Here is a 16,443-nt window from a genome sequence, read left to right as displayed (position 1 = left end):
AGATGGTCAGCCATGAATCAGATGTCAATCAAGATGGTCAGCCATGACTGAGTCCAAAACTTTTAGTAATTTGTTAAACTCAGGATTTTGAAGCAGGTGTTGTGATGGTTAATCTTCAGTGGTTAACTCTTTCACTCACTTTGTGTCTCAGTGGGTTTTTTTTTTATTCCATTTCAAATCAATAAGTCTTAGATTTTATACTTTAAGGTGAACATGGACCACATTTTAGGTTTACACATTACCCAAGGCACAACAAACCAAGTAGTTGATTGAGGTAGTAGAATGATAATGACGTGATAAATTAGTTCTGTCTTATTCTTGTGACTGAGCTGGATCACATTTGCACGCTGTAGATATTTTGCTAACAGATGAACGGGGTTGACTCGTAATTTATAGCCACGTTTTAAGAAAAGTCCTGCACAATGTGTAGTGCTCAAAATATACAATTGTATTCAATATTTGCAAAATTGAGTTATAGCCGTTTTTGTTATTGGCTGTGGTGGCCATCTTGAATTTGGTTGTGTCTCAAAGTCAATCACTTGTAGAGGCACCTGTCATTATTACTTTTCATAAGATCTGGTCAGTGGTTTATAAGGCATTCTTTTTACAAAGTAACAAAACGTTTTGGACATTTGTCTTTAGAGGTAAACGGGTAAATAAAATAATGAACAATAGCAAAAGTGGTTAAAAGTGTTGTGGCGAGTGGACGATGGTCTTGAAGGACACGGTGGCTCCAAGTGAAATTCTGTTTAGGCCCTACAATCTTGTGCCAGCCCTGACCCATAAGAGTTTCCATTCGATGTAAAACAGAAAGAATTGTGTGTTCAACAAAATATAGATTTTACTTTGATACCTGATGTTTGTTTAGATCCTCAACAGAAGCTTTACTCTGTCTGAGACATCATTCGATTTAAATGTACATTTTAAACCCCTTTAAAACTCCTCTATGCATCAAGTGCTGTACAGTGCAATACAATAAGACATTTACAACTAATTCAATAACACTAAAAAGATAAAAGAATAAAAACAATGATAAAACATTAAACCTTAAAATCAATGTCTTAAAGGTAACGAAAGTCAAAGAATTAAACTAATTTTAAGTGAATATTTAAAAAATAGGGTTTCTGTTTATATGCTGATTAAATTGTTCAATTTGTTCCACAATCCCCCCCGCCCCAAAGCCGGTGCCCCCTGGGCTTACAGCTGGTTTTGGTCCAGTCAGGAGCAGCTGGAGAGTGGGCAGGCACGTAAGGCTGTTGCAGATCAGAAGGAAAGGGGGGCACGACCATTTAAACATGTTTTAAACCAAGTACAATCATTTTTAAATGAATTCTAAAATGGACTGGCAGCCGTTGAAGAGATTTTAAAATGATTTATGAGATTTGTAACATGGTTATATTTCCTTGTGCGAGTTAAAAGATGAGCCACAATCAGGAAAAGTATGAGCTCAGATCCACTCTTGGTTGAAAAAATGCTCGAGGTGGCCTTTAAACTGTCTACTAGTTCACATTTTGTGTGACGTATGACAAAAACAGTGCTCTGTGGTTGGTTGTCGTCTTGTCAAAGTAATCTTCTTGTGCAACATGGACACAAGTTCTCTCACATGTACACTTGTCTGCCACTTCAGATTCCACCACATTTAGACGGATCCTTCTCAACGTGTACTGTGTTCAGTCAATAATTTAGTGATGTTGCACGGTTTAATCCCTCATCGTTTTCTGCTCGTTCTCATCAGTTAGTTCAAACGCAGGACCAGCAGGGCGGGCACCTTCGTCAGTGGGATTAGTGGCAGAGAGGTCGTTCTCACTTGTTAGGCTGTGGCTGGTGGCTGACACACCAGTGGACAGACTGCTGTGCTCGTTGGTCGTGGGCAGGATCTCGTGCGTCGTCTTGCTGTTGCTGGTGGATTGTCCTACTGAGGTTATGGTCATAATGTCTGTAGTGCTCAGGGGCAAACTGGTGGTGGAGGAACCTGGGAGGAAAGCATACTTTGAAGCAGATTTGTTTTGCGTGCTTCACTCTTGGATGCTAACCAAACTTTTGGCTCTGATCTGCAGAAATGTAACTCCTATTGTTACTTTGATAAAAATAGAAAATGGAACTAGTAATACTAACAAGCTGATGCTATTTAGCTAGAAATGCTAATTAAAACGGTTTCCCCAAGAAAGCATGAAAAGTTTCTTTACTACATTCACGGTAGCTGTAGTTGTTTGTGACAACAGAGCAGACCAACCACAGGCCATTGTTAAACTAAAGTTAACAAGTTAAACCCAAATGGTTTGACCTGAAACAAAAATATATCAGTTCAGATAAAAACCAGGAACAAGCTTCCTACCCTTGAAACATTTTGTCAGTGGTGTGCAGGATACTGTGGCACTGAGCAGACCAAGCTCTGAACTCACCTAACTTCAACTCTACTTGGAGTTGCGCTGTAGCCGTCTCATCATTGGATGTGTCTTTGGCCAAAATCTGAAATTCAAAATGGGTTATGTATCTAATAGACTGACCACTCAGCAAATACTATTACATTAGAGTCGATCCAACAAAGTTCAGTCAGGTCCTCTGGATGGTTTCTTTCTGTTGAAACGTTTCGTCTTTCCTCCACAAAACTTCTTCAGTCCCAGGAGTCACAACAAACTCAGTCTTGTAGATAGCACCTGTTTGATGGTGCTCAGGTGGTTTCTGGAGTCCGCCCTCTCCCCCACCAACTCGTTTGAGGCAGTCATGGCCAGTGGTTCAAAAAAAATCAAGGTTCATGCTCAATAATCCAGGTGGAAAATGTCTTTAGGATGAAAGACGAAACGCTTCAACACAAAGGAACCGTCCAGAGGACCTGACTGAACGCTGTTGGATTTTTTTTACCTGGATTATTGAGAATGAACCTGGATATTAGAGTTAACTTACTTGCAAAGATAACGTGTCCTCTGGGAGATCTTCAGTCATGAACAAGTAACCACCAACAATGGCGAAGCTGCTGCTACCTTCAACTGAGTAAGTCATGTGGGGATTCAGACCCTGTTTGAGCAGATATGATGTTAGCAACGACAACTCTCATCTCTTCCTGAGTTAAGAGAGAAAACCTACAGGGTGTTAAAGCTGCAGTATGTTTTTTTAATGGAAATGACTCACACGCAGGGATAATGTGCCTTAGTCAGGAGCACATCCACAATTATTTACTGAATAACTACAGATCTGTTAGCAAAACAGAAATATATTAAAATATATTAGAATAAATTGTAAATCCCTAGGATGATGCTCCTGCTACAATGCAGCAGGTTCTGTCAGTCCAAATTATTTGTGGATGGTTGCCTTCAGGCCCTGACATCCCTCACAAAAGAGACCGTGATCTCAGTGGGACTTGCCGGAGTAAATAAAGGTGCATCGTGTTGGGGATCCTTGATGAAGCATGAGGAAGTGTGGTGGCAGCGTAGTTAGGAGGTGAGGTAAGTATAAGTAAAGTAAGGAAAACTTAATTTTCCCCAACCTGACCAGCGATGACATGTTTAGCCGTATGTCGTGGTTTAACCGCTGGGTGTCCAGGTGGTGTTCTGACAACGACGTGGGCTACAAAGATAACTGGAGTTCTTTCTGGGGAAAACCTGGTCTGATGCGGAGAGATGGCATCCATCCCACTTTGGATGGAGCCGCTCTTCTTTCTAGAAATATGGCTGATTTTGTTGATCCCCCAAATTATTGAAAACCCAGGGTCCAGTCCAGGAAGCAGAGTTGTAGTCCTCCACCTCTCTGCTGCTTCTCCTCTGTTACCCACCCACACCCACATTGAAACAGTGTCAACTCGCCCACGGCTCAAATTAAATAAACCAAAAATCAGCTCTAAAAATATAAACCATAAAAATCTGATTAAAATAAACACAGTTACTTTACCAGAGCAAAATCATCAAATCATTAAATGTGGATTATTGAACATCAGATCTGTTTCCTCTAAATCCCTGTTAGTTAATGAACTGATAACTGATCATCATATTGATTTATTGTGTCTGACAGAAACTTGGCTACAACAGGAGGATTTTGTTGGTATAAATGAATCCACTCCTGTTAATTATTTAAATGTTCATGTTCCTAGAACAACTGGCCGAGGTGGAGGAGTAGCTTCTATTTTTCAGTCAGGATTATTGATTAATGCCAAACCAGTTATTAGTTATGATTCTTTTGAATCACTGTCCCTCAGTCTTTCTCATACAAAATGGAAATCAGAAAAGCCACTTTTACTAGTTGTTATATATCGTCCACCAGGCGCTTACTCTCAGTTTTTGTCTGAATTCTCAGAATTATTAACTGACTTATTATTAAATACTGATAAAATCATCATAATGGGTGATTTCAATATTCATGTAGATGTTGAGAGTGATAGTTTAAGCATAGCCTTTAATAATTTAATAGACTCATTTGGTTTTACCCAAAACGTCCGCACATCTACTCATTCTTATCATCACACTCTTGATTTAGTTCTGACCTATGGTGTAGAGATTAAGGACTTGGTAATAGTTCCTCAAAATCCTGTTCTGTCCGACCATTTTTTAATAACTTTGAGTTTACATTAAATGACTACACAGTCACTGAGAGTAAATTTCATCTCAGCAGGTGCTTATCAGAAAATGCTGTAACCAAATTGAAACAATCTCTTCCATCAATGTTTCCTCTGTCTTGCAGAGTAATGCATCAGAGAACAGAGACTTAGATCATCTAGTTGATCATCTTACAACTTCAATGCAAACTTCACTTGATAAAATTGCTCCACTGAAAAAGAAAGTAATCAATCAGAGGAAACTGGCTCCTTGGTTCAATTCTGAGTTACGTACTTTAAAGCAGCATCTAGAAACCAGGAGAGAAAATGGCGCTCTACTAATGTTGAAGAATTTTATTTAACTTGAAAAAGATAGTCTGCTAACATATAAAAAAGCTCTCCGTAAAGCTAGAACTTTATATCACTCATCTTTAATAGAGGAGAATAAAAATAACCCTAGGTTTCTGTTTAGTACTATTGCTAGACTAATTAAAAGTCCCATTTCTGTTGAACCATGTATCCCTACAACTATAAGTAGTGATGACTTCATGAGATTCTTTATAAATAAAATTATTTCTATTAGAGAGAAAATTCAAACCATCCTTCCTTCTACTATCTCTAGTCCCCTGTCAGATGAGGCAACTTTAAAAATTTCACTAGAGCCTGATTTATGTTTGGACAGTTTTTGTTCTGTTGAGCTCTGAATTGTCAAAAATAATAACCTCATCCAAACCATCCACATGCCTGCTAGATCCCATCCCAATCAGACTATTTAAAGAGGTATTTCCCCTAATTAATGTCCACATTTTGGATCTACTTAATTTGTCTTTAATGGATGGTTATGTACCACAGAGCTTTAAGGTTGCTGTAATTAAACCTTTACTTAAGAAGTCTGATCTTGATTCAGAAATTCTGTCCAACTATAGATCTATATCTAATCTAACTTTCATCTCAAAAATTCTACAGAAAATAGTTGCAGGTCAGTTGTGTGAACATCTACAAATAAATAATCTGTTTGAAGAGTTTCAGTCAGGGTTTAGAGCTCATCATAGCACAGAAACAGCACTAGTAAAAGTCACTAATGATGTTCTCATGGCCTCAGACAATGGACTTGTGTCTCTACTTGTCCTGTTAGACCTCAGTGCTGCATTTGATACAGTTGATCACAATATTTTACTACAGAGGCTTGAATATGATGTTGGGATTACAGGAACAGCTCTAAAATGGTTTAAGTCAAATCTATCTGATAGATTCCAGTTTGTAAATGTAAATAATAAATATTCTTCATACACCAAAGTTAGTCATGGAGTTCCTCAGGGCTCAGTGCTTGGGCCAGTACTCTTTACTTTATATATGCTTCCATTAGGTAAAGTTATTAAACAGCATGGGATAAATTTCCATTGTTATGCTGATGACACACAATTATATTTGTCCATTAAACCCAATGAATCCAATCAGCTACTTAGACTACAAGCATGTCTTAAAGACATAAAAACCTGGATGACCCTTAATTTTCTCCTGTTGAACAGACAAGACTGAGGTTTTGGTTTTTGGACCTGAGCACCTTAGGAATGAATGTTTCAGTCTTTCTCCCTCCTTAGATGCATTAATCTGTCCTCCAGCTCTAATGTTAAAAATCTTGGTGTTATTTTTGATCAGGACATGTCTTTTATCCCCCACATTAAAAACGTTACTAGAACCTCCTTCTTCCACCTGCGTAATATCACTAACATTAGAAACATCTGATCTAAAGATGATCCAGAAAAATTGGTCCATGCATTTGTCACGTCTAGACTGGACTATTGCAATGGTTTATTATCTGGGTGTCCAAATACTTCTTTAAAACGTCTTCAGTTGATCCAACATGCTGCTGCCAGAGTCTTAACTGGAGTTACTGGGAGAGATCATCTCTCTCCAGTTTTAGCTTCTCTCCATTGGCTCCCTGTCAAATCCAGAATATAATTCAAAATCTTACTTCTAACCTACAAAGCCCTCAACAACCTAGCTCCATCTTATATTACAGATCTTATTGTTCCATAGTTTCCTAACAGAGCACTTCACTCTCAGACTGCAGGTTTACTTGTGGTTCCTAGAGTTTCCAGCAGCAGAATGGGAGGAAGATCTTTCAGTTCTCAGGCTCCTCTCTTGTGGAACCAACTTCCAGTTTCTGTCCATGAGGCTGACACATTGTCCAGTTTTAAAACTGGGATTAAGACTTTCCTTTTTGATAAATCCTATAGTTAGGGTCGGCTTGGGTTTCCTGAGCTGTCCCTTAGTTCTGCTGCTATAGACTTAGACTGCTGGAGGACAAACTGACCACACTTTTCACTCTGCTACTGTCTTTACTTACTCTGCTCAACCTGTTTTGTATTTGTAATTATTTTTTCTATCCTTAACATGTGTCTTTTTGTCTTTCAGGTTCACCTGGACCTGGACCTATATCTGGACCTGGACCTATATCTGGACCTGGACCTATATCTGGACCTGGACCCAAGGGCGTCAGAAGCATCCGTAATGTGGGGGGGACACAACGATGTGTGTAGGTGTGTGCGCGCGCGCGTAAAAGAAATGTGCACTAATGTACAAAAAGCAACATTTCACCTGGATTTCCTTTAATTCCACACATTTAAAACTTGTTTCTCATCAAGTTTGTGTAAATTCATCTGTGGGTTTTAGAGACATTTTAACTTTAATACACTTTAACACAGAGCGTCAGGTCGAAACTATTTGTCTATAGAGAAATAAAAATCATCACCACTGGACTTTTTTACTTGTGTTCAACACTCCTCATCTAAATGATGTTTGTCATGAAGCTCGTGGACAATAAGGTGTGGGGGTTTAAAGACATTTCAACTTTAATGCACCTGAACACACAGAGTCTCTTCCACCTGCAGCGTCTCACAGCGTCACAGTTACTGCTGAGATAAGATGCTACAGACGTAGCGCTGCACTCAAGCATCCTCCCAACATGAATATATGTTGATGATCAACCCCCTGGTCAACCACTGCCCGCACTAAGCTGCTAAACTGGCGAGTGAGCAACACAGAGGTGTCTCCATCTCCTGCACCTGTGCGCGTTTTCTGCTGAAGCAGGAGACTCAGCAGCTGCACAGTTTCTGCTCCGTGTGTAGAGGTGGAGGTAACCTGGAGGTAACCAGGAAAACCTGGAGTGGAGTTTTATTAGATTGACTATTCTCCTATTAATCAAGTGGAATGATTTGTTCACGAAGAAAGAGAAACTGCGCCGCCTGAACTAATGTTTCATAGTAAAAGTGAGGGGTCCAAATGAACGTTTTTTTAATGTGAGGGGGACTTGTCCCCTTTACATGTAATGGTTGCGACGCCTATGCCTGGACCTATATCTGGACCTACCATTCTGTGTTCGTCTGTCTCTCCTTCCTGTCCTCTCAACCAGCCGGTCAAAGCAGATGGTCTCTTGTCCTGATCCTGGTTCTGCAGGAGGTTTCTTCCTGTTAAAGGGAGTTTTTCTTTCCACTGTCTCCACTGTGCTTGCTCAGGATGGGAGACTGCAACGAAGCCAAGATTCATCTTGTCTGCTGGATTCCTTAGATAGAGAACTTTACTAATTGACTTTTATGTGAATGTTCCTGTAAAGTTCCTGAGACAACTTTGTTGTGATTTGATGCTTTATGAATAAACTGAATTGAATTGAATTTTTATAGCACTTCTCAAGATAAAAAAAATCACAAAGTGCTTCCACAAACAAAATAACAAAAGCACAAAACACATCCAAGAAAAGGCAGACTTAAAAAGATCAGTTTTTAGCTGAAGCCACTGATCTGAGAGTTTGAGGAATAGAGTTCCAGAGTCTTGGAGCCGCCGAAGAAAAGGATCTATCTCCTTTAGGTTTCAGTTTGGTCTGGGGGACAATCAGCAGGTCTTGATCACAGGACCTCAAAGCCCTGATCCAGGTGTAGGGATTAATAAATTGGAGTCTGTCCATGCAGAGCTCGCCAAGTCAAAACCAAAACCTTGAAATCCACTCGATAATGAACTGGGAGCCAGTGGAGTTGCTTTAGAAGTGGAGTTATACAACAAAACTTTGAAGATCCAGTCAGGAGTCCAGCAGCAGCATCTGTACAGACTGCAACCGGTCTAGGGCCGTTTTGGTTAATCCAGAGTCCAGTGCATTACAAAAATCCAGGTGAGACGAAACAAAAGCATGAATTAACATTTCCAGTTCTGGACAAGAAACACTACTGCTGAGCTTGGCTATATTTCACAGATGGTAGAAACAGGAACAAACCAGAGACTTTACATGAGGTTCCAGAGTAAAACCTGAGTCAAAGGTTATCCAAAGATTTCTAACCGAGGATTTAGTAAAATGACCAAGAGGCCCAAAGGATCTACTTTATCATTGCAGTAGTTTTTTCTGTAGCAAAGATGATTACTTAAATTATTTTGCTATTTATCTGGAGAAAACTTTCGGTCATCCAGCTTTTAAATGAATCCACACAGTTAAGTAAAATGTGTAGTTTTGAAAGTTGATTTGGAAGAAAAGAAATATACAACTGGATGTCATCAGCATAACAATGAAGGGCTGTGCAAAATTGAAAAAACAAACAAAAAACGGTAAAACAATAAAAACAGCTAAATATATATTGAAAAAATAATCAGAACATCATAAGTATAAGAATACAACATCAAGACACAGATGCTGACTCACTCTAGGTTAAAACCAATGAAATCGTTGGTTACGTACTGTAACCCCAGATTCTATGAGTATAAGCGTAGCCCTTTAAGGCCTTCGCTTTAGTGGGTTTATCCCGTTATGCGCAGCATAAGCACTGAAAAAATTTTGTCCACGCCCACCTGCTGTGTGGGCCCCACCCGGTCCGTATAAATTACGTTAAGAGCGGGAAATCGGCTCCCAAAATAGCTTTTTCTTCAGCCATTTAGGAGCCAGTGAGGCCCGAAGCTTAAAGGACTACGCTTATACTCATAGAATCTGGGGTTACAGTACGTAACCAACGTTCTATGTCGTATAAGCTTCGCCCTTTAAGGCCTTCGCTTTAGTGGGTAAAGGGCGAAGCCGATGTGGTCCTCGCCTCACTGGGTCCATTCGAACACAGTTTGACGCGGAAGCTTGCCCAAAAAAAAGTCTTTCCACTCAGCTCCCCGTGTGCATAACTACGCGTTACGTAATTATGTGCCATGCACAGACGCATGTTGTGTAACTATGCGTACTGACAAAAAACATGAACGCCCCGGAAAATTTTCAACGGGGAAAGGATGTTGAAAAGAAAAGGGGGGGGGGGGGGGGCATGAACCAGCTGGTTCATGGCTGAGTATTATAAACAGATCAAAAAACAATGAACTGATTATTGATCAAATGAACTGATTGGTAACAATAGTCATGAACTGATTAGTGACAATAGAACCAAAATCACAGACACAACTTGTGACTGATAACAACATCTCACACTGTAATGCATGCAGACAGAAGTGAGCTTAAACAGAGTTCCATGAAAAACAACTATATTCATTCTGTTAGAGCACTAAGGACAGAATGTGTCATGGAACGAGCCGTCACATCACGTAGGTAAAAGCGAATAAATGAGCAGGGTGTTGACCACGCAGCCGCAGTGCAAATGTCCTGCATTGACATACCATTATGCAGAGCAGTCGAAGATGCGATAACCCTGATCGAGTGTGCTTGAGGTTGACAGGAGGCTCTAAATCTGATGCTCTGTAGGCTTCAGAAATGGCCTCACACAGCCAGTGTGACAAGCGCTGTGTGGATAACGGGCGACCTGCAGATGCATCTGTATAATGCACAAACAGGTGTTGAGTTTGACACATTACAGCTTTGCGCGCTATGTAACGCGTCAACGCCCGCACCGGACAGAGAAGATGGAAAGATGCTTCTTCTTCTGATCTGTGGGGGGGAGGGAAAAACCCCTCCAACGATATCACTCTTGATTTAAAAGAGCTCGTGATGTTTTAGGCATAAAAGCTGGGTTTGGTCTTAAATCAGCTGAACTACCGTCAGCCTGGATTCTGAGACATGACGGAGCGACAGAGAAGGCAGATAAATCACTCACCCTCTTAGCGGATGTTAAAACCAGCAACAGGGCTGTTTTAGGAGACAAGAATTTAAGTGAAAACTGATCCAGAGGCTCAAATGGAGCTTGATCAGGGCTCGCAGGACCAGCGTTAAATCCCACTGTGGGGCAAGTGGGCGTGAAGCAGGCCTGCGTCTCTGTACACCTTTAGAAACCGCTCCATCAGCGGGTGATTAAAAGCTGTTCTGTCTCCGAACCCTTCGTGGCAGGAAGAGATGGCTGCAGCGTACGATTTAATCGTGCTGAATGCCAACTTCCTATCCATCAACTGTTGTAGAAAAGCCAACACGCCGCCTAATGGGCATGAGGTGGCCTCTACACCTTTCTCTGTACACCAGCGCTGAAAAGCCGTCCACTTTGATGTGTACAGAGCTGTGGTAAATGCAGCACGTGAATCTTGGATTGTGCGCACTACCTCCTGCGGGAGACCCATCCCCTCTAAGCGGGACAGCTCAGCGGCCAGACCCACAGGTGCTGGCCTATTTCTGAGTAACTCCCGATCGCTCCTCCTGCTTGAAGGAGAGTGACCTCCCTCTACGGCAGTTTCCACGGACGACCCGACAACAGACGTTGCATGACTGGGAACCATGGTGCGTTCACGCGCTCGGGAGCCACCAGAAGAGCTGTCAATCCCTCCTCCTGAACTCGGTTCAGGAACCGTAAAATCAGAGGAAGTGGGGAAAAACGCGTACAGGAGCGTTTTGGGCCATGGGCTGTGAGCAAATGCATCCACCCCCAGCGGTGGGTCGTCTCGCGGGCTCAGGGGAAAACCATAATTGACACTGAGCATTCTTCTCGTGTCGCAAAACAGGTTCACAGCTGTTTTGCCAAACTTCTGCCACGTCTGAACCGTCAGGTCTGGATGGAGAGTCCCGTCCCCGTGACGTGGGCCACCCCTGGACATCACATCTGCCCCTCTGATCAGAACACCGGGTATGTAAACTGCTCTGATGGAGAGCAGGTTTTGGTGAGCCCAACACAGTAGCTTTGCGCAATGTGTAACATCTGGGCTGAACGCACACCCCCTTGATGGTTATGTATGCAGCAGTCATCATGTTGTCTGAGTGAATCAACACATGTTGATTCTGTAGCACGGGAGCAAAGTGTTGAATCACATTCAGCACTGTGCGACACTCCAAAGACATTTATGTGGGCTGATGTGTGGTGGGGCCACAGCGCCCCTACTGCTTGAGATAGGTATGTCCCCCCCCCAGCCTGACAGCGACGCGTCCGTGAAGACTGACACGTGTGACGTGGGTCTGCTGACGGGAACTCCCTCTGACAGAACCAGGGTGTTTCCCCAGTGTCGGAGGTCTGCTCTCACGGAGGGAGGGACAGTGATCATCCGTCTTTTTTTGTTTTACTGGATCCACACGCAGACGCGCAAACCACCTCTGGAGGCGTCTCATGTGTAACAAACCCAGCGGAACCGCTGTGTGAGCTGATGACATCATTCCTAACAGCTTCAAGACGGAAATAGCTGTTACCACTTTGCCAGGTCTACATGGCGGAGTTGACTTTTAAAAGTGTCGAACCTCGTTTGTGATAAACGAGCCTTCATGGTGGTTGAATTTAATTCCACTCCCAGATAAACAATTGTCTGGGCCGGGAAAAATCGAGCTTTTCTTCCAATTTATGGCGAAAACCAGATTTGACAGGTGTGATGTCAACACCTGAGCCTGCATCAGCGCCTCCTGTCTGGAGTGACAGGAGCAGCAGATCATCCAGGTAAAACAAAAAACTCTCATCCCTGCTCTGTGTAACAGATACTTCATCCCCAGAAAGGAGAAAAATGCAGGAATTTTCTGTGTTTTGAGATGATCGGTATGCGTTTCTCTGGATGTTGTACAACAGCAGTCTGGTTGTCAACATGTGAAAAAACGGTCTGTCAATGATCATCTTGTTGAAAAAACTGACAGATCCACGATCGGTCTCATTCCTCCGGTCCGTTGGAAACTGGGAAGTAACGTGAGTAAAACCCTGTGTTTTCTCTCTGTTGGGGAACTCTGGAGATTACTTTTATCAGAAACACTTGGACTTTTGCATTTAGGGATGAGATTTGGTCTGATGATGACAGGACCGTTTCTATAACTCCTCCGAACGTAGGGGGTCGTGTTGCAAACTGTAACTTGTAACTATTTGCATAACGCCCTGTCCATCCATCTGACCGGCGAGCATGTTTTAGCCACTCTACGTAATGTTTGTGGAGTGAACGTGCGTTTAAGTTATGCGTCACGTTGTACGGCCGTCAGCAGTCCGCCCCTCGAGACCGCTGTCATGCATCGCGGGAATGTTTTCTGCATGACCCAAGGCGAGGCTTCCTCGAAAAAAAGGCTCTGAACGCGCTCGTGCGCTGCGTTCGGGCCGCGGACCAACCTTCATGTACAGGTGGGCCGGTGTGTGCTGAGGCAAAGCGTGTGACAGCTGATGACGCTGTGGGGCTGCGTGATTGACGTCGCTGTGCGAACGTTGAGAGGCGGAGGGCGTGACTTCATCTACGCCGTGCTGTTGGAGTGAAGGCTGCGAGCCCCGCGGAAGTACACGTTTTCTCTGGAGGGACGCGCGCCGCTCTCGCTGGAAGGAGGCGGAACTCGTCATCAGGGTTCGTTCAGCTGCCTCACGCTTTATGCTGAGACGCGGTGGGTGACGGCTGCCTGCGTTTGATTCGGTGGGGCGAGTGTCGCTCTTGTGAGAGCGAAGACCTCCACCTGACCCAGCCTGCGGTCCACATTTATACCGATGTGAGCCGGAGAGCACCGGGCAGCTGTGTGTGTGTGAGCCACATCAACACAGCGCCGTTGGATGGAGGCTGTTTCATCCCACAAGTGCGAGTTTGACACCGCTTGGGTGAGGATCGTGCCGCTCTGGATGATAACGAGTTATTTTCGCTTACCATTGTGTCGTGTGATCGACTCGTCATGTCTTAGAGCGACGGTGAGTTTAAAAAACCTTTATTTAAGGACACCGGCTCGTTATGTGTGAAGGATGTGTGCGCAGCCGCTGTGAGTTCATCCGAGCTTACAGACTGGCTAAAAAACAGACACTTTGATCATTGAATGATGATTTATTTAAACTTTCGTGTCACTTTTACGCACACCCTCCGGAGACCGTCATTTTCAAAACTTCTCCCTCTTGAGCTCTGCGATTTGTTTGCCCAGAGCGCTGTCTTGCAGGTGAACTCTGGGGAAACGCTGAACTGCAGGTTGCCGGAATGAAGAGGGCTGGATTCTGACGGGCGGGGCTGGTGGTGGAACTGAGCGAGAGCCACGGCCGTGGAAATGTCGGTGCTTGCTAGCGACGGCCCCTCCAGTGGGCCGGGGGGGCGGGATGAGCCGCGCGGCTTGATGAGGTGGCGCACAGCCTCTGGCACCTCCTCCGACTGCTTCAACTCGCTAGCATGGAACTGAAGCTGCTCTTGAACAGCGCGTCCGCCGTGATGGGCCCTCCATCAGGTCTTTGTGCAGTTTCTCCAGCAGCGAGGGAGAGTAATGAAACCAAGTGGATCGTTGGATCATCGTCATCCACGCTGCAATCGTCGACAGGCAAACCGTAGAAGAGGCACACATGTTGAAGATAACGTCTGCTGCCTTACAGAGGGAGTTCTTTGTCTCCAAGGCAGGTCTGTGGCCTTCAGCCCCTTTGGACAGGCTATATGCTAGCTGCGCCACGTTGTTGCTAGCTACGGCTGCCTGAAAGCACATTGATGGGCTCGATTGGAGAGCGCGGTCATCGTCTGGTTCGTGTTTCTCCGGAGGGACGGGATGCTGCTCCGACCTGGACAGCTTAGTTCCGAAGCTTCCGCGAGGCTTGGCTCCAGGGGGGTTACCAAGGGATAGCCCCGCCTGATGAACCCCTCCACTCTGGTGATGGGTGCGGACTGGGGACCGACTCTCCCAATCTACCAGGAAAAAACCGTCTGTGGCCTCGCCCGTAGGATGTCCTGTTGGGAGCGTGAGGCCATATGGGTCATGACGGTGAGCCGGAATGGAGCCCAGTAAACAACCTTCCTGCTGGATCATCCGAACTGGCGGGAAAGGCGTAGGACGTAAAAAAGGGTCCTTTCATGTCAGCCTCCTCCTGGGTTACGCCGGGCAACCCCTGGGGCGCCGTCGGCCAGGAGCGGTGTGATCGCCGATGCGAAAACGAGGTGGGATGGGGTGAGCATTCACTCAGCCCCCCCACCGACACTACGCTCCCCAGGAGGGAAAAGCAGCGGGGGCTGCAGCTGAGCACACCTATCCCGGAGGAACCATCCGATTCGCTCCGAGGGTCGGCGATAAGAGGGAAAAATACAAGATGGCGTTGTCCAGCGTGTAGTGACCTGTCATTGGGAAATATTCCTCGGCGCTTACCTTGAATAGGACTACTCGTCATCTTCTCCTCGGGGAGGAGAACTCACCGGACGACCGGAGGTCGACTGCCGGGCCAAGCATCCTTAACAAAGGTTGGTCATCTACACAATTTTCCTTCTTTGTTCTTCTGACAGTGCTATATTAGCTCGCTGAAGAAAAAATGGGAGCCGATTTCCCGCTCTTAACGTAATTTATACGGACCGGGTGGGGCACACACAGCAGGTGGGCGTGGACTAAATTTTTTCAGTGCTTATGCTGCGCATAACGGGATAAACCCACTAAAGCGAAGGCCTTAAAGGGCGAAGCTTATATAACATAGAACAGTGTTTTTAAATGAGTTTTAAAAACAGAAAGTGACCGGGCCTGCCTGACCTCCAGTGGCAGCTCATTCCACAGTTTAGGAGCCAGAGCTGAAAAGTCTCTGTCTCCTCTGGATTTATAAAAGGTTTTCAGGACTGCTAAAAGCATCTGGTCAGAGGATCTAAGAGCATGTGATGTCATGTAAAAGTGAAGCAGTTCAAACAAATAAGATGGACTAAGACCGCTCAAAGTCTTAAAACAAACAATAGAACTTTAAAATGAATTTGAAACTGGACAGGAAGCCAGTGAAGGGACATCAGAACTGGAGTGATGTGCTCACGCCTGCATGTACCAGTCAAAAATTGTGCAGCAGCATTTTGTACCAGCTGTAACCGTGAGAGCCAGGCCTGGCTAACTCCTATCAACAGAGAGTTACAATAATCCAGGTTTGAAGTAATTAAAGTGTGTATTACTGTGTCTAAGTGGTGTCTAGGAAGGAGGGGCTTGATTTTTGACAGGTGCCTCAGCTGAAAGGAGGAGGACTTCACCATGTTGTTGACATGACAAGTTTCAGGCAAATGTCCATTTTCACTCCTAAATTTGTCACAATGGATATTTCATATAGGGCCAAAGAGGAAAAATCAAAGGTGGGGAAACTGCTAGGACCACAGGATTTAAATACCATAATCTCAGTCTTTTTTTCATTAAAATGGAGGAAATTAAGTGTCATCCATCCTCTAATGTCATCAAGACAGTCCAGGAGAGACTGAGTGGAGCCGTTGTGTTTCAAAAGGAAGTAGACTTGACAGTCATCCGCATATAAATGAAATTGCACAACATGCTTTCTGAGAATGGAACCCAGTGGCAGAAGTTAAAGAGAAAACAGGAGAGGACCGAGAGTAGAGCCCTGGGGTACCCCCCAAGGGAGGGCAGCAGAAGCAGAGGAAAATTATCCATCATCACACTGAAACTTCTTTCAGAAAGGTAGGACCTAAACCACTGCAGAGCTGAACCAGTGATGCCCATCCACTGCTCCAATCTGGAGATGAGAATGTCATGGTCAACTGTGAATGTGTGTGTGTAGTAGAGTGCTGTATGTGTGTGTGTAGTAGAGTGCTGTATGAATGTGTGTGTAGTAGAGTGCTGTATGTGTGTGTGTGTAGTAGAGTGCTGTGTAAAT

The 16,443-nt window shown here is 44.2% G+C and overlaps 1 protein-coding gene across 1 annotated transcript in view; it reads right to left on the bottom strand.

Moving 5' to 3' along the window:
• cdhr5b (cadherin-related family member 5b) overlaps positions 1-16,443 on the bottom strand; it is a 50,077-nt gene that overhangs the window by 3,374 nt on the left and 30,260 nt on the right. Inside the window, exons 11-13 of the mRNA XM_037682499.1 lie at positions 2,905-3,015; positions 2,403-2,469; positions 1,808-1,972 (exon numbers count right to left, since the gene is read on the bottom strand). Coding sequence (XP_037538427.1) covers positions 1,808-1,972; positions 2,403-2,469; positions 2,905-3,015 — 343 coding nt within the window. The remainder of the gene's footprint in view (positions 1-1,807; positions 1,973-2,402; positions 2,470-2,904; positions 3,016-16,443) is intronic.

Source organism: Nematolebias whitei, chromosome 10 (assembly GCF_014905685.2).
Source record: "Nematolebias whitei isolate Nwh7 chromosome 10, NemWhi1, whole genome shotgun sequence".
Lineage (NCBI taxonomy): Eukaryota > Metazoa > Chordata > Actinopteri > Cyprinodontiformes > Rivulidae > Nematolebias > Nematolebias whitei.
The sequence above is the reverse complement of the archived record's forward strand: the minus strand, read 5'-3'. Positions and strand labels throughout refer to the sequence as shown.